Source organism: Aureobasidium namibiae, assembly GCF_000721765.1.
Source record: "Aureobasidium namibiae CBS 147.97 unplaced genomic scaffold scaffold_13, whole genome shotgun sequence".
NCBI classification, from domain to species: Eukaryota; Fungi; Ascomycota; class Dothideomycetes; order Dothideales; family Saccotheciaceae; genus Aureobasidium; species Aureobasidium namibiae.
Window position 1 is genome coordinate 797,104 of NW_013581196.1, and position 22,122 is coordinate 819,225.

Genomic DNA, 22,122 nt, shown 5'->3' on the forward strand with positions numbered 1-22,122 from the left:
CACTTTCCAACCCCAAAGACATCTTCCGGAGCTGTAAGCACCACTTCACTAGATTGACACGTCTCGCGTTGACAGCATCGCGTTCTGACTCGAAAACAAGCCCTCTTCCGGAAATTGACTACATCTATCACCAATCTTTCCAAGATGACGGGAGAGAACTTTGTTTCCAACCCGAGCTTCGCCAATGAGACGTCGAACGCGTACTTCGAACATGCCTCTGGCCTGCGCGTGGACACCAATGCCGTCTTGATCGAAGCTATTCGCCGCGAGTATCCTCAATTGCATCTGACTGTCACACCGGTGAACTCTTGCAACCTCATGGCCTTCGCTGCTTCTGGGGAAGCTGCTGTCGCTCCGATAGATAAGGAGAACGATCGTTTGTACCTTCGAGACTTCGTACCGCCAGCCAGACGTCTTACCGGAGAAGACGGACGTCTAGTTGATAGTGTCAAGTTTGGCAAGTTTCTGATCGACTGGGAAGGCAAGGAGTATGTCGTTTACATCGCTGAGGGTCGTGACGGCCAAAATTCTTATCCGATCGTCCGAAATCAGTACATCTTGTCGTCCTCGATTCACGCAACCGAGAAGCTCCTTCTTGAGGCTGGACGCTTCACCAACAATGTCAATGGAGCGGTCCTCGTTTTTGACCAAGGCTACTGGCAGAAGAACCACGAGTTGTGGGATAGTATTCAGCAAGCCGAATGGAGCGACGTCATCCTTGACGAAGATATGAAGAAGGATCTGATCAGGACTGTTGACAACTTCTACAACGGCCAAGATACATACCAGAAGCTCAAGGTACCTTGGAAGAGAGGATCAATCTTTTGGGTAGGTTTTCAATCAAGCCAAGCACTTGCTCCTACTTAGCTCACGACGTCAGGGTCCTCCGGGCAATGGAAAAACGATCAGTATCAAGGCTCTGATGCACACGCTCTACCAACGCAAGGACCCGGTTCCTACCCTCTACGTTAAATCGCTCGTCAGGTAGGCACACCTCTCTGTCGAACGTGCCTTGAAGCTTACAATTCGCAGTTACGGTGGCCCGGAATACTCACTCTCCTTGATCTTTGGACAAGCTCGACGTTATGCGCCCTGCTTCCTCATATTTGAGGACCTGGACTCCATCATTACCGATCAAACGCGCAGTTACTTCCTGAACGAGGTGGATGGTTTGCGTTCAAATGACGGAATCTTCATGGTTGGGTCCACAAAGTACGTACAACAAACGCTTATTGAGTCGGTTCGGTTAGCGGAGTCTCGGGCACCAACCTGTACGCCGCGAGCACGATATATCGAATAGGCTCATTGAGAAGTTAAAAACCTCTTATCGGAATCTCGCTGACTGTCTCTTGTAGCCATCTCGATCGTCTGGACCCTGGAATCTCCAAGCGTCCAAGTCGTTTCGATCGCAAGTACCTATTCCCAAACCCAAATCATGAGCAGCGCGTAAAGTATGCGCAGTTTTGGCAGGCAAAACTAAAGGACAACAAAGATGTTGAGTTCCCGGATAGAGTCTGTGAGGCAGTCTCGTCTATCACGGATGGTTTCTCCTTTGCATACATGCAAGAGGCCTTTGTAGCATCTCTACTCGCTCTGGCAGTCAACGATAAGGAGGAAGGGCACCACGACACTGACCTGGACAAGCTTCCCTTGTGGCAGCAGCTCAAGAAGCAGATCAAGATTCTCAGAGACGAACTTGAGCAGGATCCAGAACAGGCAATGAAAGGTCTGAGGATCTGATGCCGACGGTTCCAAAGTGAACCGTTTGTATGACAGTCGCTAGCCAGATAGTGGAGCTTCCATCCTCATCAATGAAACAGCTTATTTGACATGTCTCGTGCAACATTGCATTGTCCTGCCGTGAGTGCAGAGATGGCGAGTGGGAGAACAAGCGAAGAAATAAGTTCGAGTCGATGGAGATGTGCGAAGGAAGCTCGAGGAGAAACGGAGGGGCTTTTTGGGAGTGCTACACCTGGGTGACGCGAAGGACGAAGTTTTCTAGACACATGAGCCGTCATGTCTAATCTTGTCTATCGTTGTTGATTGCTTGCGCAGTGCAAATCGGAAGTGTCTATACCCTTGCCAACGGCCAAGAACCATGACCATGTGACATACCGAACAGCGATGACGGCCTCATGTAGGTACCTACTTGCGAAATGGACTCGCGTCCACTCACATGTGAAGGCATGACGCAGTTGCTGGCAATGTGTTTGTGACGGCGGCACCGGCAGGCACGAGATGGGAGATTGGTCTACACGCAGACACACATGGCTCTTCGGTGTAACGCGTGCTCAAGTTCCGAGTGGAAAGACTCAACCACCCGTGTTCTATTCTTGATGAATTCCTCTGTCAGAGAAGGTTGTCTGAAACAGGGCAGATTGGGTTTCGTGTTGGCCGCGTGCTCGGTGCACGGGCCACCAACGCGATATGACTCCATCTTTGGCAGCTTCACCTCCACTGCGCCGCCCTCTGAACGTAGCACCGCCTCTGTCGAAACTTCCTACATCACCGAAGTGCTGTTCTGATGACGATGCTGCCATCTCGCCGTTGCATTCTGCGGAGAGTGTACGCTGTCGGAAGTACCCCAGGCAGCCACTAGCCTAAGGATGAGGGTTGGCGGCAGCCTAAACATCAGCTCTCTCTCTCACATTGAGCTGCTCGTTCCTTGCATCATACCTATCCTAACAACCGAGTTGTGCCTGGAGTACTGCAGGTACCCCCTTAGATTGTGTAACGCGGTCAACATTCGAGTCTTCAACGCTCTAGTCCTCGACAGCTGCCTCTAGAATCATGCCATTGGTCTTTCGGCCTTGCTGTCCTCGGTCTGTCACCGCGAGAGTATGACTCTTCGGTCTTTGGGGCTGTGTTCTGGTAGGTCAGTGGCCGAGCAAGGTCACGATGTCGTTGCCTGTTAGTTCGGGCCCCCCGAAGTTCCTCACCATGGTGCGGTCGCAACGCGGCGGCCGAGGTTTGCTCGCGTCAACTTGTTCCTTTTCACTATCGTGGCACACCTCGTCGAGAGGGTAGGAGTACCTTGGCCGCATAGCCACTGACCTCTTGGTTGTTCCCTCTGTTCCTCTCCCTTCCTCAAAGGTATAAAGACCTTGTCAGGGCCGCAAGAGTTTGACCTTTTGTTCCCTCTGCCATCTACCATCTACCATCTGCCTACCAGTTAGCAGCCAACATCACAGACAGCAACACTCCAACCAAGCAACAGTACAACTACATTAAACGAACCATCTCCGACACCCGCCATCATGCCCTCGAACAACACCTCTTCCAAGTCTTCGGGCGGCAAGACCCTTTCGTCCAACTCGTCCGGCGGCAAACCGATCATATCTAGCCCCAAGGTCATAGTTCATAACCACGGCTCTGGTGTCAGATACGGACCCTCTGAGCCGTCCTCTCGCGATGCTCATTATGTCAACAAATGGCGATGAGACATCCTCAGCGTTCAAAGCCAACCTTACTGAGAACAACAGCAACAAGAGATTCTGGTTATCGTCATGGACACTTCCCGCGCTTCCCACATTTGCTGGGCAACGAATCACCACCGACCGACATCGGACTGCAATTGTGTCGCACATGCCCTCGGCTCGAAACCCGACAAGAAGATCCATGAGATCCAAGCTATCAAGTTGAGCCTCACCAAAGAGGTCCGGCTATCGCACAAAGATGAGACGATTCAAGTCATGCCCTGCGCACAAGCAAACGTCACCCCTGATCACGCGTTTTGATTATTGCAGTCAGTCTTGCACCTTCTTGATTGGACGTCGTTTGTTTTGCGCATGTCTTGTTTTTTCAACGGGAAGCAATGTAGACGGAAACACTCATTTGTCAGCGGATGGGCATGAGGTGTGAAGATGGAGAGAGACGGAGGACACAGAAAGATAGGAACAGGCAAGACGGGAAGGGACATGAACTACATGCGAGTCAAACCTTTGTTGTGCGACGGGTTCCTGAATAGCAATTTGGAATACGATGGCCAAGCCGACACAGAGGAGAAGAGGTGGGGTTTTGCAGTCCAGTCACGTTTTTTTGGCAGCATCATTTGACGCAATTGAATTCAAGCTTGATTTGGCTCAATATCTAGGATCTCGCCCATAGCCTCCCACTATCGTGTCTTTATGATGCCGAATCTTGTGACGAGCTCTTGCTTCCTTGTCAGAAGGGGAAGTTCGGGCTTGACATATATGAGAGCTGAGGTGCAGGATAGAGGGATGATTACACGGCGTTCGGGGGCTCTCTGGCTGTCAGGGCGAATCTCAATATGTGTTCGATGGTCATTGGCGGCTTTGATGGGTCGACGTTGTGTCGTTGTAGTGCTTTGACAGGCTCGGGGATGGTGTCTACCATATCCACGTCCATATCGAGGTGTTTGTCGTCTTTTGTTTTGGCTTGTGCCTCGCCTTGCTCGTCGTCCTCGTCCTCGTCCTCGTCGTCGCTATCCCACAGCTTGCGACGCAGACCAGTAACGACGTTCTCGATGCCTAGTTCGTGTTCTTCGAGGGTGAAGACGTCGTCAAAGGCATCGCGGCCCATTTCGCTACCGATACGGTTGCCTTCCTGACCGGCCCATTCCCAGAGATCAGTCATCTGGGTTGTGCTCATGGGTTGCGGTTCGGAAGCAGTGGGAGCCGCAGAGGAGCCATTAGTGTGGTTCGGATGGATGGCATTGTTTGCAGCGTGTCGCTCTCCATTGGCGATCCAGTCTTCAGTCTGTGGTTGTAGCTTTTTGCGCAACAGTTGAGTGAGTAGGTCTTCCTGGGTGCGGCCTGGGTACGAGGGCAGAGGGTAGACGTGGGTGTTTGCGAGGAGTGGCTGAGCACCGGCGAGGACCTTGTGAAGTGAGTCGAGGTTGTGATAGAGCAGATTGGCAGAGTTTTGCAGTGAAGGCCTGTGTTCAAGGGCTTGGGCATTAGTGAGCAGTTGGATGGGCACGAGGATGGGCTTGTCGCATACCACGATGGTAGTGGGTCGTTGGTGTCTAGATCGTGCAGCAGCTTGCCAATAGTGTTGGCAAGGGTGTTCAGACGCTGGCGCACCTGCTCTAAGGAGCGCAGCGATTCGACCGACATGGTGGATGGTATGAGAGCAAAAGAGAGTTGATGGTCGGAATGCTCAATCTTGATGGCGCTGCACAAGTTGTGGAGCGGAGGTTTGCACAAGCGCGCACAATTCTGGCGGCCGACTATGCGCGATGACGCTCGCTGCTTCTTGATCGAGACTCTCCAAAGTGGACGAGCTGGTGTTGATCAGCAAACACAAGGCCGCTTCTTTCCTCCGATACTCGCTGGACTCGCACTCGCTATGCTGCACATATAATGCCGGTATCGATATAGGACCATACACCCATCTCAGCGACCGCACTCAACCTCGCGTGACGCCTTGCAGGCCCGCAGCGCAATCATGTAGGCTTTGGCACCATGCGACCATGGGCCTAGTTACGGCCGCTTACTACGACCAGGTTCGAAAAAGATCTCTACGCCCTCATCCGGGGCATGCGGAACCACAAGGGCAATGAGAAAGAATACATCCAGAACAGCCTGAAGGAATGCCGTCGCGAGGTTCGCAGTCCCGACATGGACAACAAGGCCACCGCTCTGCTCAAGCTCGTCTACCTCGAAATGTTCGGCCACGACATGTCCTGGGCCTCGTTCAACGTCCTCGAAGTCATGTCGAGCCAGAAGTACCTGCAGAAACGCGTCGGCTATCTCGCTGCTGTCCAGACCTTCCGTCCAGACACCGAGGTCTTGATGCTGGCCGAGAACCTGCTTAAGAAGGACCTGAACTCGCCCCAACTGCCTACCCTCGGCCTTCCGCTCGTCACCATCCCTCATGTCGTCAACTCTTCCATGGCAAACTCGCTCCTGACCGACCTTCTACCCCGCCTCACCCACTCCTCGCCCGCAATCCGCAAGAAGACTATCGTCACCCTATATCGTCTGGCCCTGGTCTATCCCGAGACTCTTCGCCCAGCATGGCCAAAGATAAAAGAGCGTCTGCTCGATGAGAACGAGGACTCGAGCGTTACTGCCGCCATCATCAACGTCGTGTGCGAGCTAGGCTGGAGAAGGCCGCATGATTTTCTGCCCCTGGCCCCTCGTCTGTTTGAATTGCTGGTACAGGGCTCTAACAACTGGATGGCTATCAAGATCATCAAGCTCTTCGCCACTCTTGTTCCCCTGGAGCCCAGGTTGATCAAGAAGCTGCTCCCTCCCCTGACCACTTTGATCAAGACAACCCCAGCCATGAGTCTACTCTATGAGTGTATCAATGGTATCATTCAGGGCGGTATCCTGGACGGCGCTGAAGGAACCGTCGAAGGTGATGAGATCGCTCGTCTTTGTGTCAGCAAGCTCCGTGGTATGCTTGTCGTCGAGGGCGATCCTAACCTGAAATACGTCGCGCTGCTCGCCTTCAACAAGATCGTTGCTTCACATCCTCAACTCGTCGCACTGCATTCTGATGTTGTTGTCGAGTGTATCGATGACCCTGACATCTCAATCCGCACAAGAGCTCTGGATTTGGTCTCTGGAATGGTTGACTCTAGCAACCTCATGCCTATCGTCGAACGCCTTCTTCGACAGCTTAGAGAAGCCACTCCTGCCTCTGCCGTCGACGATCCGACTAACGACAGAGGTATGCATGCTGGTGTGATTCCTTCAGGAGATTCGGACGAGGAAGAGGCAACCGAATCTTTGCGGAGGCGAGAGGCCCGCTCCTCAGAAGTTCCTCCGCTCCCCGAAGACTACCGCCGAAGTGTCATCGAAAAGATACTCGACATGTGCTCACGAGACACATATTCCAACATTACCGATTTTGAGTGGTACGTTGGCATTTTGGTCGACCTTGTTGGCCACTGTCCAACCGTAGGCATTCAGACTTCGGACGTTTCTTCAAAATCAACGAGGGATGTCGCGCAGACCATCGGCTTCGAACTTCAGAACGTTGCTGTTCGCGTGAAGAGCGTGCGACCTGAAGTGGTGGCTGCAGCTCAATCGCTCATCATCGTCGAGCGAAGAAGAGAAATGTTCCCTGCTTCCGGTAACGGAGCCCAGGCTGTGCTTGCTTCTGTAGCTTGGATGGTCGGCGAGTACCCTGATCTGCTTCCCGATCCGCAATCTGTCTTGAGTTCGCTACTTCATTCTTCGAGCGCTCAACTCCCTGCCGATATCCTTGCCATTTACGTTCAGGCTATACCTAAAGTCTTCGCTCGTCTGACTTCGAACCAAGAACGATCATGGACTGCCTCTCGAAAGTCGCAATCTGATCTGCTAATGGCTAGGATTATCCACTTCTTGGAACCGCTTGTGCAACATCCTAATCTCGAAGTGCAAGAACGAGCTGTTGAATATCTGGAATTGATGCGTGTCACTTCCGAAGCAATCCAGGCACATGCCGTCGAGGGCGAAGACGACGGATTCGTTGATGCTCCGTTGTTGCTTACCCAGGCTATACCCTCACTTTTCATGGGACAGGAATTAAATCCTGTTGCTCCTGGTGCTCTCACCAGAGTACCACTTACCGAAGGATTGGATCTCGACACTCCGATCAATGACAATCTGCAAATACTTTTGTCCCAAGCGGACTACGACGACATGTCATATCCTGACGAAGACAATGTTTCCAAGTTCTACTTTGAGAAGCCTTCGGCATTGGCGGTTCAGCCCACAGCAGCCGCCGATTACCTGGAGCCAAAAGAAGTGCAGAGTTCAGGATCTTATCAGTCCGAAGACCGAAATATCGATCCGAAAGATATTGCCAAGAAGAAGGCCGAGAGACGCGAACGTTATCGTGACGATCCATTCTACATTGATTCTGAGCGCGGATCCGGAACTTCGACACCGTTGCACAATATTCTCAAGAGTAGTAATGGCGAAGATTTGGATATCGACGCCATCCCTGTTATGGACCTACAACTAGACAGCAGCAACACTGCGGCCGAAGCAGATCGTCTTCGCAAGACTAAAGCATCTAAAAAGTCACGCAACAAACGTGTCGAGATTGCACAAGACGAGACTATAGGCGACGACACACCCAGTTCTATAGCGGCACCCACCAAGCCATCTCTCCTTAGCAGGCCTAAAAAGTCTCTATTGCATGTTGACAGCAGTGGTCTCTCGTCTCTTTCGCTGTCAGAAGATGTGTCTGCTCGCGAAACACAACTAGACTTTGAACGCCGCCAGCAAGAGGAAGAAGAGATGGCAAAGGCAATCAAGGAAGTCGAACGCGCTCGCTTGGAAATGCAGCGAGCGCAAGAGAGAGTAGAAGCGAGTCATATACCCGAAGAAGGCACTGTAGTCAAGCGCAAAAAGAAGAAGACGAAAACAAAGACCGAAGAGGAGCGGCCGTTGGAGTCGGAAAAGACATTGGGCGATGATGCACCAGATACTACGGTGGTCAAGAAGAAGAAAAAGAAGAAGGCCAAGGAGGAAGATGTGGAGGCTGCAACACAGAATTCTGGTGCAGAGGTCGAGGCAGCTACGGTCAAGACAAAGCGGAAGAAGAAGAGGCAGATCGACTTTGGCGAGCAAGCGGGTGCGCCAGCTGCTTGAGCTGGCTCTTTCCTTTCCATGTTCCAGAATACGAACCGTGACTTCCCGCAATCTCCAATTCTATTTACCGTGCATCACTCCTGCCAAATTCTAGAAGGTTGCCTCTTCCTGATAGTCTCGTTCTCAACAAACCATTCATGGAATCCAATCTGACCATCCTTCTTTCGGGAAACCACAGTATAAACCATTGATCTTTCACTAGACAGCCAGTCATGCATTTATTACCTTCTTCCCTTCTTCCCTTCCGCTTCATCACTTGACAACATCCATCTTCAAAAACTCGCGATTCGATTTCCTAGCGCAGATCTATCATCGAGTTGATCGATAGCATCAAGGGCTCTTTGCCATCGTGCAACCCGCGAACAGACTGTCAGCGAGATTACCTGCTGTAGAACCAAAGCGAGTCCCAAGTATGATGCGCCCAAGCTAACTTTTCCATGATTACCTTCATCTTGCGTCCGCACCGAAGACTCCTCATCATGCGTACTGCGATATGAGTTGCAACTCGACAAGATGTCGATGGCAAAAATACCTGCTCTCTCCCTTCATTGACGGTCCGTTCAACATGTGTATCACAAGAGATGGAAACCAAAGAAATCAGCTCCACAACATACCCATACAATGCTGCCTCAAACCCTCGTCGAACCCTCCATGCCCTCCACAAGATGCATAGCGTTCCCCATCGGCGACAGTCCACCACGCGACACTCTTTACTCCCGTAACCCTACGGGGCTGGCGAGACTCGAAGATGTACCGTTGAAGCAACAACCTTCCCTCTGCTATCTTTTTTGCTTGCATGGAAATTGCTGTCTTTCAACGCTTGACTTATCTCGAGGTGCTTTTGTGTAAAAGCGGGTCGGTTGATCGAAATGGGGAAACTTTCTCTTGTGGCAGAGTGGCTGGAAACACCAGGTCTGCTCACGTTGTGTTGCGGTATCAACTCGAAACTTGCATATGGTAGATTGGAGTTGTGGCGGGTTCTACTGTGACTTGGATACCGACAAGACCGTTTCCAAGAGATCACGGGTTCTAAGCTCTGCTACCTCTTCGAGCACTTTGACATCGAGTGTCTCTGTGGTTGTCAGCTCGATCTAAACAAGATCATGCTTCGTACAGCCACACTTCACGGGTATGAGCACACGGGATGTAAGACCTTGATGACATGCAAGATTCTTTTCGTAGATAGTAGGCTTACACAAAGTCTGTACTCACGAGTCGCTCACATGTACGAGCAAAGGAAGGACAAACGGGATTAAAATTATTTCTCATTGTGATTCAAGGGGTATATAGCTCATGTGTATCGTCTCGACCCATGTACTGCTTTCTTGCAAAAAGATCATTTCGCTTGCGGTACAACAGAGTCAAGGCAAATTGATCTTTGCCAAAAGAAGAAGTAAAAAGTAGAAAAGACAAGAAGAAGAGAAAGCCGAAAGAAGTGGAAAATGATGGGACTAGGAGGCCGAAGCATCAAGAGCATGACACCTAAAATCTAGAACCCGAATCTCTTAGAGTATCGAAAAGTTTGTCTGCGTCGTGTTTCCTGGAAAGAGCCTTCGCGAATGACTACCCTGGTCTGGCAAGCTTTATGTCGCGAAACCCGTTTCTGCAGAATCGAACTGCGCAGCGATTCGTGGACTGGGTATGTAAAACTCGGAGTAAGTGGCTAGAGGCGCTGTCGTAGGCTAATCTGTGACCACGCTGGCGGGGCTGACAGATGCGATGAGACTGTCAGCACGGGCTCGCAGGCCGGTAGTAGTATTGTGTTGGTTGCTTGTCCATACAAGCCGATGTATGTCGGCGAGAGATGCGACCAATCATGTAAAGTCCTCATGCTGTGTAAATTCTCGGCCCGCCGGACTCGTGTTCAAGAGTAGTAGCGCGCGAACCCTCGTACTCCAAGGCTGAGCCCGACTGCAATGAACGGCGTAGACAACCCTCTTCTTTCCTCGTTCAACAAGGGAGAAGGTGATTGCTCCACAGGCGGAGACGAAGGAGCCTACTCGTCGTCTTCGTCCTTGCCCTCGTGCTTACCACCATCCTTTCTTATGGGGATCTTGATACCCTGGCCTGCAAAACATTTGCTGAGCTCGGTACTCTCAATGACACCAGGGAATTTCTTGGCCGAGAAGACCTGGAATGGCTCAGAGAAAACGGTAGCCAGGACGGGGCGTTTGCCAGTGGACAGCTTCGAGCCACCGTCACCGCTTCCAGCACCAACATCGAAGAAGCTCATCTTGAGACGGAAAACGGCCTCGGTACGGACAGACAAGTCTTGCAAGACGAACCAGTGTCCCTCCTTCCCGTGAGGGTCGCGTAGCTGATTGGCATTCACAGTCAAGCTGCCGATGAGATTGCGGGTAAACATTCCGCTGCTTTGCTGTTGCTGAGGCATGGGAGGTTGGTATTGGGCTGGAGAATACATTTGTGGCTGGGAACCAGGATACTGTGCGTAGCCGGGAGGCATGGGAGGTTGTGCATAGTGGCCAGCAGGGGGAGGAGCACCTTGCATGTACATTGGCATATGTGGTTGTGGGTAGCCCCAGGGTCCAGGAGGGTAGTTGGGTGCAGGGCCGTAACCAGCGAATTGACCAGTGCGAGGATCAGCATATGGCACTTGGGGAGCATAGAGAGCCGGACGCTCCGGCGGCGGAGGATATGAGGTGGTTGTGGCGGTCGAGATGGATGTAGCAGGAGAGTTTGTGGCTGCTTTGACGATGTTCTTCTCAACCTGACCATGTTCGTCCCACAGATCAACCTGGAGGATGAAGAAGCTGGCGTCTAGTTGACTGCAACACGTAAGAATAGGGCTCGCTCTGGACAGGGTTTGAGGACACTCACTCGGCAGGGACCTCCTGTTGTGTCTGTTCGTCGGTAACGACGAGCCGCACGCATGGTGGGGGAGTGATGGGTCTGCGGTCCTACAAATGTCTCAGATGGGGTCAAATCCTGTGGCACGCGTGTCTTCTCACCTTGTCACCAAAGCCACACATGCGCGCTCGGACGGGCTGCTGCACAACAATCAACGAGAATCGCAAGCCATCCCGAACGACTGATATCGTCTTCGCAGTCTGGGAGACGGGCGCTGCCTGCATTGCCTGTCCGTTTGCTTGCATTGGCACTTGTCGATTGTGCTCGTACTGAGGATGAGGGGGGCCGGGATATCCGGGGTGACCGCCATATACGGGCGGGAGGTTTTGTGTCTGAGCCATGCTCATGGTAGCCAAACGGTGAATTGACCAAGAGAAGCGTCTGCGGTGCAAGACGGGCTACCAATTGAAGATCGGAAGCGCGGGAACTAGAGCGTGAAGAAGGCTACAGCCACGAGCAAGACAAGAGTGCAGAGCGGGATCTATGCGCAGAATGGCACACAAAGGGGTGAGATGTGGCTTGTTCCAGTGAAGACTGCAGTGTAGAGAAGAATTGTCTTTTTGTCTGCGTCAAGACGAGCGCATCGACAGGATGGCAGTCGCGCGCGTTACACCAACGGGGGGAAAAGCGCTCACGTTGCAGCGGCCGTGCGTTTCAGAATGCGTGCTGCTCAGGAGAGTCGTCGAGAAGGGCGAGTCGTCGAGTGGGCCGCGTGTGTGAATGGATGCGACAGATGAATCTAGCCTTGTATAGAGGAATGTTCGGCGGCGGGCGCACGAGAAGCGAGTGACTCGAGATGGGTTACAGGTCGCTGGGAGAGAGCAGCAAAGGCCGAGTTCGAACAGCTCACGGGCAGGCACGAGGTCAATCGCGACACTTGTTCACGCAGAGTGGAGAAAAAGACAAGGAAGGAGCAGTGAAGCAGCGCGTCCACGCCTTGATCAACTTGGACCTTGGACCTGGATCGCCCGCCATCATCTTTTGGATGATAGAGAACCGCCACTAGGCTGGGTTCGGGCCTCTTAGTCTGTACCGAATGAGCGTACCGAAAACCTTTTTGCCCGCCCGGGAACGAATCGGATCCCTCCAGGCCGTTGCGCCATACCTCCAGTCTCGAGGGCCAGGGATCCACTGCCCAATTTCACCACTGCACTTCTCGATCATTGCCATCAGTCACTGAGCGTACATCTGCTCACAGCGCTGTGCCTCCCATCTCCCGTCTTGCAAGCGATGTCCGCCGTGGCTGACCTGATTGATGCAGCCCGACTGAAACCTGCAGGCACAGTCCAATCTGAGACAATCTTACTTCACGCCTACGCCCCAGCACAATGGCGCAACCTTTCTCCATGACAGCCACCATGTTGCCTCAGTCGGGGTTTTGGGTCGATTTGTGACCTAGGTACGCAGCTGCGCGCGATTGACTACGGCTATGGCTTGCACAGGGGCCGCCTGCCGTTGCGAGACGAACCCATCTCACCAGCCTTCAGTTCCCACGAACTACCATGCCGGCATTGCAGTAGCGCGACCGTCCTCATTAACGCGTCAAGACCCATTCTCGGGATGCATACGATATGCTCCATATCATCCAATCTACTCTGTACATCTATAGTGTTGTCCTTATTGTCCAATACTCAACGATCAATGTGAACAGCAAATGGTCTGCTGATAATGCCTGATGAACCGAGACAATCTGGACGGTGGTCTAGTAGAAGCTTCCAGGCCTAAGGCGTCAAAAATGGCAATCTTAGCCTCTACACATGGCGGCTCTTACGTGCGTATGGAAGCAGCACTTGTATACAAAAACTTCCACGCAGGAAATTCCTACCCGAATGTCTGGCCGGAAGACAAAAGGCTGAAAGTATACGAGACGCAATCTCCGGCGTCCAAGGCGGCAGCCGTGTGGGTGATGCTGGTGCATGCAGGCAGATGATAGTACGAGCACAGGGAGGCTTGCCATAGAAAAAGCATCTACAAGAGTGCATTCAAGAGAGTGGATGACACGTCAATGCTCGATGGTATAAAAGCCATGGCGCGCCTTGCAGCAGGCGTACATGATACAAGGACGAGGTCGGAGAGAAGGTTGGTCAGGAGCTGCCGTGGTGCTCTTGATGGCTTGGCATATGTTCTGCTTGACCTAGGAGATGTGATAAGGTGGAAGTCTAGACTGTACGCAGAGGCCAGAGTGAAGACTCGAGAAGGTTTCATCGTTTGGAGGCTGTCAACTCGTCGCGTGGAGGGAAAGTCGATCCCTGATTCGTGTGCGTCGCAGTGACGTAGCGCTCGGGACCTTTCAACACGACGAACCTGGAGAAAGCACCTGCGACCAGGACACATTTCTTCCTAGCAATACATATCACGACCTCTCATTACAGTCATGTCAGGTATGAGAGTTGGGTCTTATCGATCAAATGGTGTGCTAACAACTGTCCAGCACCGCCGGTAGATTACTACGCCGCTTTGGAGGTCGACTCCAAGGCAACACAGGAGCAAATCCGCACCGCCTACAAGAAGTACGTCTCCTTCGATCTGGATAGGAAACATATCTGACGAGAACCTACAGGCAAGCGCTCAAGCACCACCCTGACCGTGTGCCCGCCGACTCGCCCGAACGTACAGCCCGCACCAGGAAGTTCCAGCAGATCAACGATGCCTACTACACTCTCTCAGACCCTACAAGACGAAGAGATTACGATGCCACAAGACGCTACCATGGCTTTGGCTCTGGATTTAGCTCCGGTTTCGGATCCAGCTCAAACACACCTCCAGGTGGCTATGGAGATCCCGAAGAGGAGGTTCCGCGACCCGAGCCTGGTAACCAGCAAGGAGGCGGCTTCAGCTTCCCGTGGAGCGCATTCGGCTTCGGAGGACAGGCAAAGACTGAAGAAGATGCAAACAAGTTTAGCAGTGAACAGTTCGGCAACGTCTTCGAGGAGATGCTCAGGTATGCTACATTCTCCACATGGAAATACACACTGTCCCGTATCTGACTTTACTCAGGGAGCAAGGCATGGCCGAGGGCCAGAACAACTCACCTACAGGCAAGTTCTGGTCCATGATCGGCGCAGTCAGTGGAGGTGCAATGGGCTTCATCATCGCCAACGTGCCAGGTGCCATTGCCGGCACCGTGGCTGGCAACAGACTTGGTGCTGTCAGGGACAATAGGGGTAAGAGTGTTTACTCAGTCTACCAAGAATTGGACCAACCAGCAAAGATGCGCCTGCTCAGCGAGTTGGCGAGCAAGGTGTTCGCCCACGCCATCAGCTGAACGCCAGTAATATCATGAAGCTTACGACTGGTTATACGGCTTGGTTTGTCTTGATTTCTGTTGATCTTGGAGAGGATGGTGTCACGATGCATGCAATACCCCTATTAAATGAATCTTTTGTTCCATGATGTACATTCTTCCTACATATAGTACTTGGGGTGGGTATCTCGCTTGCTTACTCTACATGAACTCTGACAGGTCGAAGAAACTAGCTCATCGTTGAACCGACTGAGTGTCTCTATCCAGGAGTTCTCTGGCAGCGATGAGCTCGGCTTGGTCGTATCCATCCCAACCTCGCTCACCGCCCATGCTACGTCTCACAATCTCGGAAAGCTTCCTGGTTGAGAGTTCGCGCAGCTTCTCGACCGAAGCCACCGAAGGAGGTGGTAGGTCTCCGACTGTGGCGTCTGAAGACTGTGCTTTCGGAGGTTTGCTGCCCGACTGTGACAGAGCTACCAAGAGATGTTGTGATGTCTGTGTTTCACTCGATTAGCCAAAAGATGGATGACAGGATGAAACTCGGAGAGCTTACGAGTTTGAGGCCATAGTAGCCACGGAGGTAGTCGTCGCATAGCTCAATGCTGCGGCAGAAGCTGCGTTGGGCGTCCGCGAGCAGCTTGAGCTTACCGCCAGCGTCTTCGGCAGCGTTGGCAGACACGAAGAGCATCTCACCCAGACGAGCGTGAATCTATCATTCTGTCAGCAAGGCAGACCCATTGGAAGGGTACGGAAGAGCAAAACATACATTCCAAGCATTTGGCATGATGAGCAAGACTTCCTCCAAGCAAAAGACAGCCTGCGAATGCATGCTCTGCAAGAAGTACAGCTCTGCCAACTCGGACCACGCCTCAGCGTCAATGGGCGAGCTATCCAACAACTCAGTCAACGTCTTTGTCGCCTCGGGCAGCTTGCTCAAACTCCTCAACAGCGCAACCTTTCTCTTCATGACGGGCACGTTTGCCGGCTTCTCTGCCAGCAACTCATCATAGCCCTTCAACACGTCCAACAGGGCTTTCTCGTCCGGCGCTCGGGCTTCCTCGTACAGTCCACGTAATGCTTGCACGCGCTCGTTGTCGGCTCCGAAACGTTGAGACAGTTTGTCCAGGCAGATGGAAGCGGTTTCGTCGTCGCCGGTACGCAGGCAAGCGATCATGAGGTTCTCGTTGGCTTGCCATTGTTCGGCGGATTCCGAGGTGGTGAGGAGGGAGAGCGGGTAGGGGAGACTGCTGGGAGCTTGGCTACGCAGCCATCGGGGCGCCAGTTGTGACAATCGCAGGGACTCGGTCGGCGAGAGGTGTGTTGGCGGTGCTAGTAATTGATCCGTCATTTTGTTGCGTGGGTTGTTTTATGATGTACGGGTAGCTGACTGCCCTGACTTGGTGGAGCTTCTCCAGCTTGCTGCCGACATGTCCGCCAAGCATCCCCGAATCATGACCCTGTCCCTATCTGTTCGGCCTTCCTATCTTGCTGGAACTTCCTACTTTATAGCTAAATCTCTAACAGCATATAACTTATCTGACTATGTGTCTTGAAATACTCAAATGAGACAAGGAAGCTGCTTGTTATGTGATGGCTAATGGACTCGGACAGCAGATGCACAGGCTCCAGTATAGAAATTAAATATCATATATTAACGAGTAGAATTTAAGATATCCTAAAGCCTTTGCGTCTGAGTCTAAGTTTCAAATTGACCTTTGATAGGTAAAGAGGCCCGTGAAAGCCAAAACAGGCCATGATATCGATCTAGACATCCTCCTTAAACTCCTCATGGCTACCGTCTGTGCTGAGCATAGGGCCTCTGCCATCCTTCTTCTCGTTGTACTCTGTAGCATTGCTCTTGTTGCCAGCTGCTCCCATTGCCATACCGGCATGGACAGAAGAAGTACGCCTGACCTCGTCACGCTCAGCCTCAATGTATGCCAGAGGACGCTCGGTGCTGATGGCTTCCTTGTGGCGGAACACAAGAGGATCGTGGTTCTCGCGGAAGAAGCGGTCCATGTCTTCTAGCGTTCGAGAACTGGTTTCTGGATAGAGGCAGTATACAATCGGGATGAAACTGAAGTTAAAAACTGTCCAGATGATGTAGAACTTCCAGTGGATGCTGTTGATGCCGATGGGAGTAATCTCAACAACCATGAAATTCATGATCCAGTTCGTCGCAGTACCCAGAGCGGCACCCTTGGTACGCATTGATAGAGAGTTGATTTCTGAGATGGATCAGTCGGTCAAACATCACATCGAAATCTATGGGTACACTTACCAGTTGGGTAGAGCCATGGCACACCCTGCCAGCCGATACCGAAGAAGACGTAGTACAGGAAGAAGAAGGCAATTGAGGCAGAGGCGACTTCGTTCTTGTGAGCATAGCCATCCATCTCGTTGAAACGTAAGAGGATCGTGATCAGTAGGTAGCAGCACCCTTGGCCTAGCGAGGCGTAGAGCATCATATTGCGGCGACCCCACTTCTCAATGTTGGGAATCGAGATAAAAGAAAACAGGAGATAGGAGACAGAGTTGCAAGCTGCGAGCAGACGGGCAAGTTTCTCGGTCAAGCCGACAGATTGGATCAAAACAGTAGGTAGACTAGTGGTCGGACACAAATTAGCGCCAGCTCGTGAAATGAATAGGAGAAGAACCTACTAGTAAGAAGTGACATTGATTCCACCGAGCTGTTGCATCGCTTGGGCCCCCATCCCAAGAAAAAGACGTCGCATCGTACAAGTACCTCCTTCTTTGCCAGTCTTGCCTCTGAGAAGTTCGCTCCAAGACGGCGAGTTCTGACGCTCGTAATCGACAGCATACTGAATCTCGTTGCTTGCAGCAATGATTTGTGGATCGTCATGAGTGGTCGACTCGAGCGCTGCAAGGATGTGATTGGCCTCTTCCACGCGACCCTTGCTGATGAGCCAGCGAGGAGACTCAGGCAGCCATGGGACGGTTCCGTAGAGGATGAAGATAAACAGGAATTGTAGGGCTAGTGGTATACGCCAAGCAGCACCTCCGTCGAGGTAGGAGAACCCGTACGTCACCCAGTTGCTGAGACTGAATCCAGCGATGTTCATGATCATCTCGATGATGACCAGCTTACCACGCCACGACGCCTTTGAAGTTTCTCCTTGCCAGACCGGTGCCGTGGACGTGTTGATACCGTTGCCGATGCCAGCAACTACGCGCCCGACAATCATTTGAGGGACACCAAAAGCTGTGCATTGTAGAAGTGCTCCTATGGACATGATCGTAGTTCCCAGCAGGACCGAGTTCTTGCGTCCAAGGGGATCACCGATCATGACTGCCGCAATGGCTCCAAAGAAACATCCTATGTCGTAGATGGCGGTAATGGTTGACAGAAGACTGTTGTTGTCGGCAAGGTTCAGCTGTTGGATGTAGTCTTGCGTGACCACCACTCCACCGAAAACACCCTATTGGACGAGTCAGATATATCTCACTGGCTGCGTGGCTCTTCTACACACCTGATCGTAACCAAAGAGAGTCATGTCTGTGGCACAGGCAACAGTAACCCATACTGTCAACCATGTTCCGGTCATACCGAAGTATTTCGGTTTTGCCATTGTCTTCTCAGACATGTTGCTGTCAAGTAAACGGAGTGTGGAGAGAAAAGGTGGAGAGGAAGACAGCGGAGATACAAGTCAATGAGGGGAAAAGTCAGATGTTTATATACAAGACCCCCAGCATCTTGACCGATCTTACAGGCCAGATGATTTACGATCCTTTCGTACAATAGGTCGCGTGCATGGAGTCTGGGGCACAGACAGGGACGCTCTTTCCGAAGATGACGTCGCGTGTGGCTGTTTTAGTCGCACGTAACTACCTATATAGAGGTTGTCGAAACGTGCGAATCGTGCGAATCATTGGGATGACCTTACAGAAACTATTGAGCACATCAAGGATGCCGTACACTGCTAAGTAGTGGGCGGTCAGTGTCGTGGTCCATCGAGAAAACAAGCAGACTTGACCTTGAGTATGGCTGTTCCTCTGTCCCACGCATAGTGCTTGCAGAACCCTCTCCGTCCATAGGATTGGAGCTAAGGCTGTCGATCTGGAGACGAAGTTGGAGTTGGTGCCTCCCCGCACTTTTGCACGAGCCCGGTCAAATCGGGCCTTTGCTGGAGATGATTGCGATGACGGCAAGAGCATCAATGGATCATTCGCAAAGTCCTAGATTGCCTAGACAGTCGTCGTGCTGTTCAAGACGACAAGACGCGAATACACGGACGAACAGTGACCGATATAGCAAGCTGCTACAACCAATGTATAACGATACTGCTCAAGCTTCTTCCAAGAGACGAAGTTGAGGGCAAGCTCACGAGGAATAAAATAAGCTCACCAGCCATGCGTCAACGGCGAGCACCTTCGCATAAGATTCGGAATGACGCAGGCGGCACTGAGCTCTACCTGTAACGCGTGTCATACCCAGCACTCTGAACAATCCTTTCAAGCGATATATGGCACACGAACAGAGTGCTGGAAGTTCGTATGCATCGCCAGAAACTTGACTATGCTACTAAGAATGCCATGTGTAGAGTGTCGGCTCCTGACGCTCATATCGAGCTGCATACCAACACAACGGTCTAATCGACGCGATTTTGATTTCTTCCAGGATGAGATTGAGTTGGAAATTTGATACCTGATCTAAGTAGCAATCAAGTGTCCCTCTTCCCGTCTAACAACCGTAGTCACAGACAAGACACAGTTTGTTGTACAGCTGGGTCGAGCCCGTACACGATAGAACGCTGAAACTCAAAGCAGAAGTGAAGGCTGGAGACGAACCATGTTGTATAGATATCCGCCCCAAGAGCAAGCCTGTAGGGTAAGACAGAGGGCTTTCGGGGATATATGCAACTAACTGACAGTTTCAGAATAGACATGAGATACATCGTGGTGTTACGAATGAGCGAGCATACTTTTAATATCGGTCGGCAATTCTAGTGGGAAGCGAAATAACCAGTTTATATTGCATAGGAAGCAAGCGACACATCAACTGGTGGTCAAAGACCGACTTCCCATCATATCAACCTGAGCTCGCGTTGTCTTATCGAGTAAGAGACTCTGCATTCTCGCTGCAGCAACAAGCTGGATCAATACCATACGACAACACCCATCAGACAAGTTGTGTCCACGGAGTGACGAGCGACTAGCCAGCCGTTGGCACGAGTCCATTTCGGTGCAGACGATTGAAACAACCCAAGACCGTTGCAGACAAGGGAAAACTCAGCAGGAAATCTTTTGACTGGGTCTGCAAAAAGATCTCGGTGCCATTGGGTGAAGAAGAAGGAGGAGGAGGAGGTGCACATCCCACACCTCACACAAGTCATCGACCAGCCTTCTGATCTCGACGCTTCACAATCTCCCACCTTCAATGCGGAACGACCTTGAAGCTGCCATCGACGTACGGACGGCCAAACACTCAGACCCTGGTACTCCATGAATTCTTGGAGCTGGAAATCCATACTGGCAACCTTTAACCTACGCTGCCGTGGAGACAAGCGACCAAGACCTATGTGTTGACATCAAGAAGGCATCGCTGCGGTGCGTTTCGATCGGACTTCAATTCCTTGTCGAGGTGACCCCTGCCAAGCATGTGGCTGGCGATCGATGATGAGTCACGTTGCCAACATAGATCTGGCACTCACCAAAACTGAGTCATGGCCCCCAGCTCGATCAGTCATCAGCACAGATGCTCGGTTTATAACCGCGCGCCTATGGCGTCTACACTAGACCACATGCCGTAGCATATACCATTGTCTTTCCACATCATCTCCCATCGAGTCGGCCCAGGGAACCAAAATCGCCATGTCTACAGACTCTGAAGGGAAATCGTCTCTTGAATGCGGTAGCGAACTGTTGAAACGTCAATTCCTATTCGACCCTGGCTATAGGAACCTCAACCACGGTAACCGTACCCCCCTTCTGAAGCATCAATGCTTTATTCTCAGACATCGTACGGCTTCTGCCTGTCGTACTCGGCAGTTCCACTCACATCTGTCGCAAGACGCGGAGCCATCGGCGAAGAGCGATTTGCATGTGACCGTGGTATGCTAATTATGTTCACTCACAGGTAGCTTCGGTACTTTTCCACGTGTGGTAAGAGATGAACTGAGGCGATCCCAAGACGAATGTGAGGCAAGACCTGATAGCTACATTCGCTTCGCCTATCCGAAAGCGTTAGACGTATCAAGGGAGGCCGTCGCAAATCTGGTTAACGCCCCTGTGAACACTTGCGTTTTTGTTCCTAACGCTACTACTGGTGTCAACACAGTGTTGCGCAACCTCAAGTTTACAGAGGGAGATGTCATTCTGTATTTCGCCACGATCTATGGCGCTTGTGAAAAGACTGTCGGCTACATCACAGAGACCACCGCCGCCGAGTCGATGAGGATTGATGATCACATTTACCCTATGTCGGACGACGCGCTATGTGAGTCGTTTGAGAGGGCAGTTGCGCAGATCAAAGCCGCCGGCAAAAAGCCCAAAGTTGCGATCTTCGATACTATCGTGTCGCTACCTGGCGTGCGCGTTCCATTCGAGCGTCTCGTTACTGCGTGCCGCGCTCACGGTATCCTGTCGCTTGTGGATGCTGCTCATGGCATCGGCCACATCCCCCTGGACCTAGCACAACTCGATCCAGATTTCTTCGTCTCTAACTGCCATAAGTGGTTGTTCACACCCAGAGGTTGCGCCCTTCTCTATGTCCCAGAGAGGAACCAGGGTCTTGTCCGTTCAAGTCTTCCCACCAGCCACGGCTTCACGCCTTTGCCGAAAAGCAGTGGGCCGATAAACAACCCCCTGCCGCCCAGCGCGAAAAGTGCATTTGTCACCAACTTCGAATTTGTAGGCACCATTGACAATGCGCCATACCTATGCGTGCCCGCTGCTCTCAAATTCAGGCAATCCGTAACCTGGCAAGGCAAGAGCGGTGAAGACGCAATCATCGGCTTTTCGCAGAACCAAGCACGCGAGGCAGGCAAACTGGTGGCTGACATCCTCTCCACCGAGGTCATGCAGAATGCCGAAGGCACCCTAACCAGATGCAACTTCGCCAATGTCAGGCTGCCCCTTGATTTCACCACTCTTGCGGGTGGCGAGACACAGAAGGCAGTCAAGATCGCCCAGTGGATCTCAAGGACGCTGGTGGACGAATACGAGACCTTCATCGCCATCATCTTCTATGGAGGTGCCTTGTGGGCCCGCCTCAGCGCGCAGATCTACCTCACCATGGACGACTGGGAGTGGGGCGGGAATGTTCTGAAGCAAGTCTGCCAAAGAGTCGACAAGGGGGAAGCTTCGGAAGAGTAGTTTGGTACAACGCTAGAGTCACTCGATGCATGCTTGTGCATCGGGATGAGTCTCCGTAGTAGAGAGCAACGGTAGAACTCGGTATACCAGGAGACACGACCTGTAGGCCTGAGACGG

At 52.0% G+C, this 22,122-nt stretch overlaps 9 protein-coding genes across 9 annotated transcripts; 5 read left to right on the plus strand and 4 right to left on the minus strand.

Annotated features, from left to right (window-relative positions):
* Window positions 1-144: 144 nt before the first annotated feature.
* Window positions 145-1,740, plus strand: M436DRAFT_74581 (P-loop containing nucleoside triphosphate hydrolase protein; the record flags this gene model as incomplete). Its single annotated transcript, XM_013570272.1, has 4 exons — window positions 145-828; window positions 881-984; window positions 1,033-1,212; window positions 1,356-1,740. The coding sequence occupies 4 exons, from the start codon at window positions 145-147 to the stop codon at window positions 1,738-1,740; spliced, it is 1,353 nt and encodes a 450-aa protein (XP_013425726.1).
* A 1,517-nt stretch (window positions 1,741-3,257) lies between these two features.
* Window positions 3,258-3,737, plus strand: M436DRAFT_83800 (uncharacterized protein; the record flags this gene model as incomplete). The annotated part of the gene is made up of 2 exons (XM_013570273.1): window positions 3,258-3,422; window positions 3,483-3,737. The coding sequence occupies 2 exons, from the start codon at window positions 3,258-3,260 to the stop codon at window positions 3,735-3,737; spliced, it is 420 nt and encodes a 139-aa protein (XP_013425727.1).
* Window positions 3,738-4,224: 487 nt separating this feature from the next.
* Window positions 4,225-5,078, minus strand: M436DRAFT_65647 (uncharacterized protein; the record flags this gene model as incomplete). Its single annotated transcript, XM_013570158.1, has 2 exons — window positions 4,225-4,897; window positions 4,963-5,078. 2 exons carry the CDS (start codon window positions 5,076-5,078, stop codon window positions 4,225-4,227), a joined length of 789 nt encoding a protein of 262 aa, XP_013425612.1.
* A 390-nt stretch (window positions 5,079-5,468) lies between these two features.
* On the plus strand, window positions 5,469-8,558 carry M436DRAFT_50934 (Adaptor protein complex AP-3 delta subunit; the record flags this gene model as incomplete). Its single annotated transcript, XM_013569975.1, has 1 exon — window positions 5,469-8,558. A coding segment is annotated over one exon (3,090 nt), but the record flags the coding sequence as incomplete, so codon positions are not given.
* A 2,005-nt stretch (window positions 8,559-10,563) lies between these two features.
* M436DRAFT_14186 (uncharacterized protein) lies at window positions 10,564-11,614 on the minus strand (the record flags this gene model as incomplete). The annotated part of the gene is made up of 3 exons (XM_013569931.1): window positions 10,564-11,344; window positions 11,397-11,476; window positions 11,528-11,614. Coding segments are annotated over 3 exons (948 nt in total), but the record flags the coding sequence as incomplete, so codon positions are not given.
* A 2,186-nt stretch (window positions 11,615-13,800) lies between these two features.
* On the plus strand, window positions 13,801-14,691 carry M436DRAFT_65650 (DnaJ-domain-containing protein; the record flags this gene model as incomplete). The annotated part of the gene is made up of 4 exons (XM_013570159.1): window positions 13,801-13,807; window positions 13,858-13,936; window positions 13,987-14,367; window positions 14,424-14,691. The coding sequence occupies 4 exons, from the start codon at window positions 13,801-13,803 to the stop codon at window positions 14,689-14,691; spliced, it is 735 nt and encodes a 244-aa protein (XP_013425613.1).
* A 213-nt stretch (window positions 14,692-14,904) lies between these two features.
* On the minus strand, window positions 14,905-16,018 carry M436DRAFT_50958 (uncharacterized protein; the record flags this gene model as incomplete). Its single annotated transcript, XM_013569979.1, has 3 exons — window positions 14,905-15,124; window positions 15,201-15,379; window positions 15,437-16,018. 3 exons carry the CDS (start codon window positions 16,016-16,018, stop codon window positions 14,905-14,907), a joined length of 981 nt encoding a protein of 326 aa, XP_013425433.1.
* A 416-nt stretch (window positions 16,019-16,434) lies between these two features.
* Window positions 16,435-18,275, minus strand: M436DRAFT_65652 (putative transporter; the record flags this gene model as incomplete). Its single annotated transcript, XM_013570160.1, has 4 exons — window positions 16,435-16,898; window positions 16,952-17,274; window positions 17,332-18,110; window positions 18,162-18,275. 4 exons carry the CDS (start codon window positions 18,273-18,275, stop codon window positions 16,435-16,437), a joined length of 1,680 nt encoding a protein of 559 aa, XP_013425614.1.
* Window positions 18,276-20,502: 2,227 nt separating this feature from the next.
* M436DRAFT_65653 (PLP-dependent transferase) lies at window positions 20,503-22,005 on the plus strand (the record flags this gene model as incomplete). The annotated part of the gene is made up of 2 exons (XM_013570161.1): window positions 20,503-20,602; window positions 20,768-22,005. The coding sequence occupies 2 exons, from the start codon at window positions 20,503-20,505 to the stop codon at window positions 22,003-22,005; spliced, it is 1,338 nt and encodes a 445-aa protein (XP_013425615.1).
* Window positions 22,006-22,122: the final 117 nt, after the last annotated feature.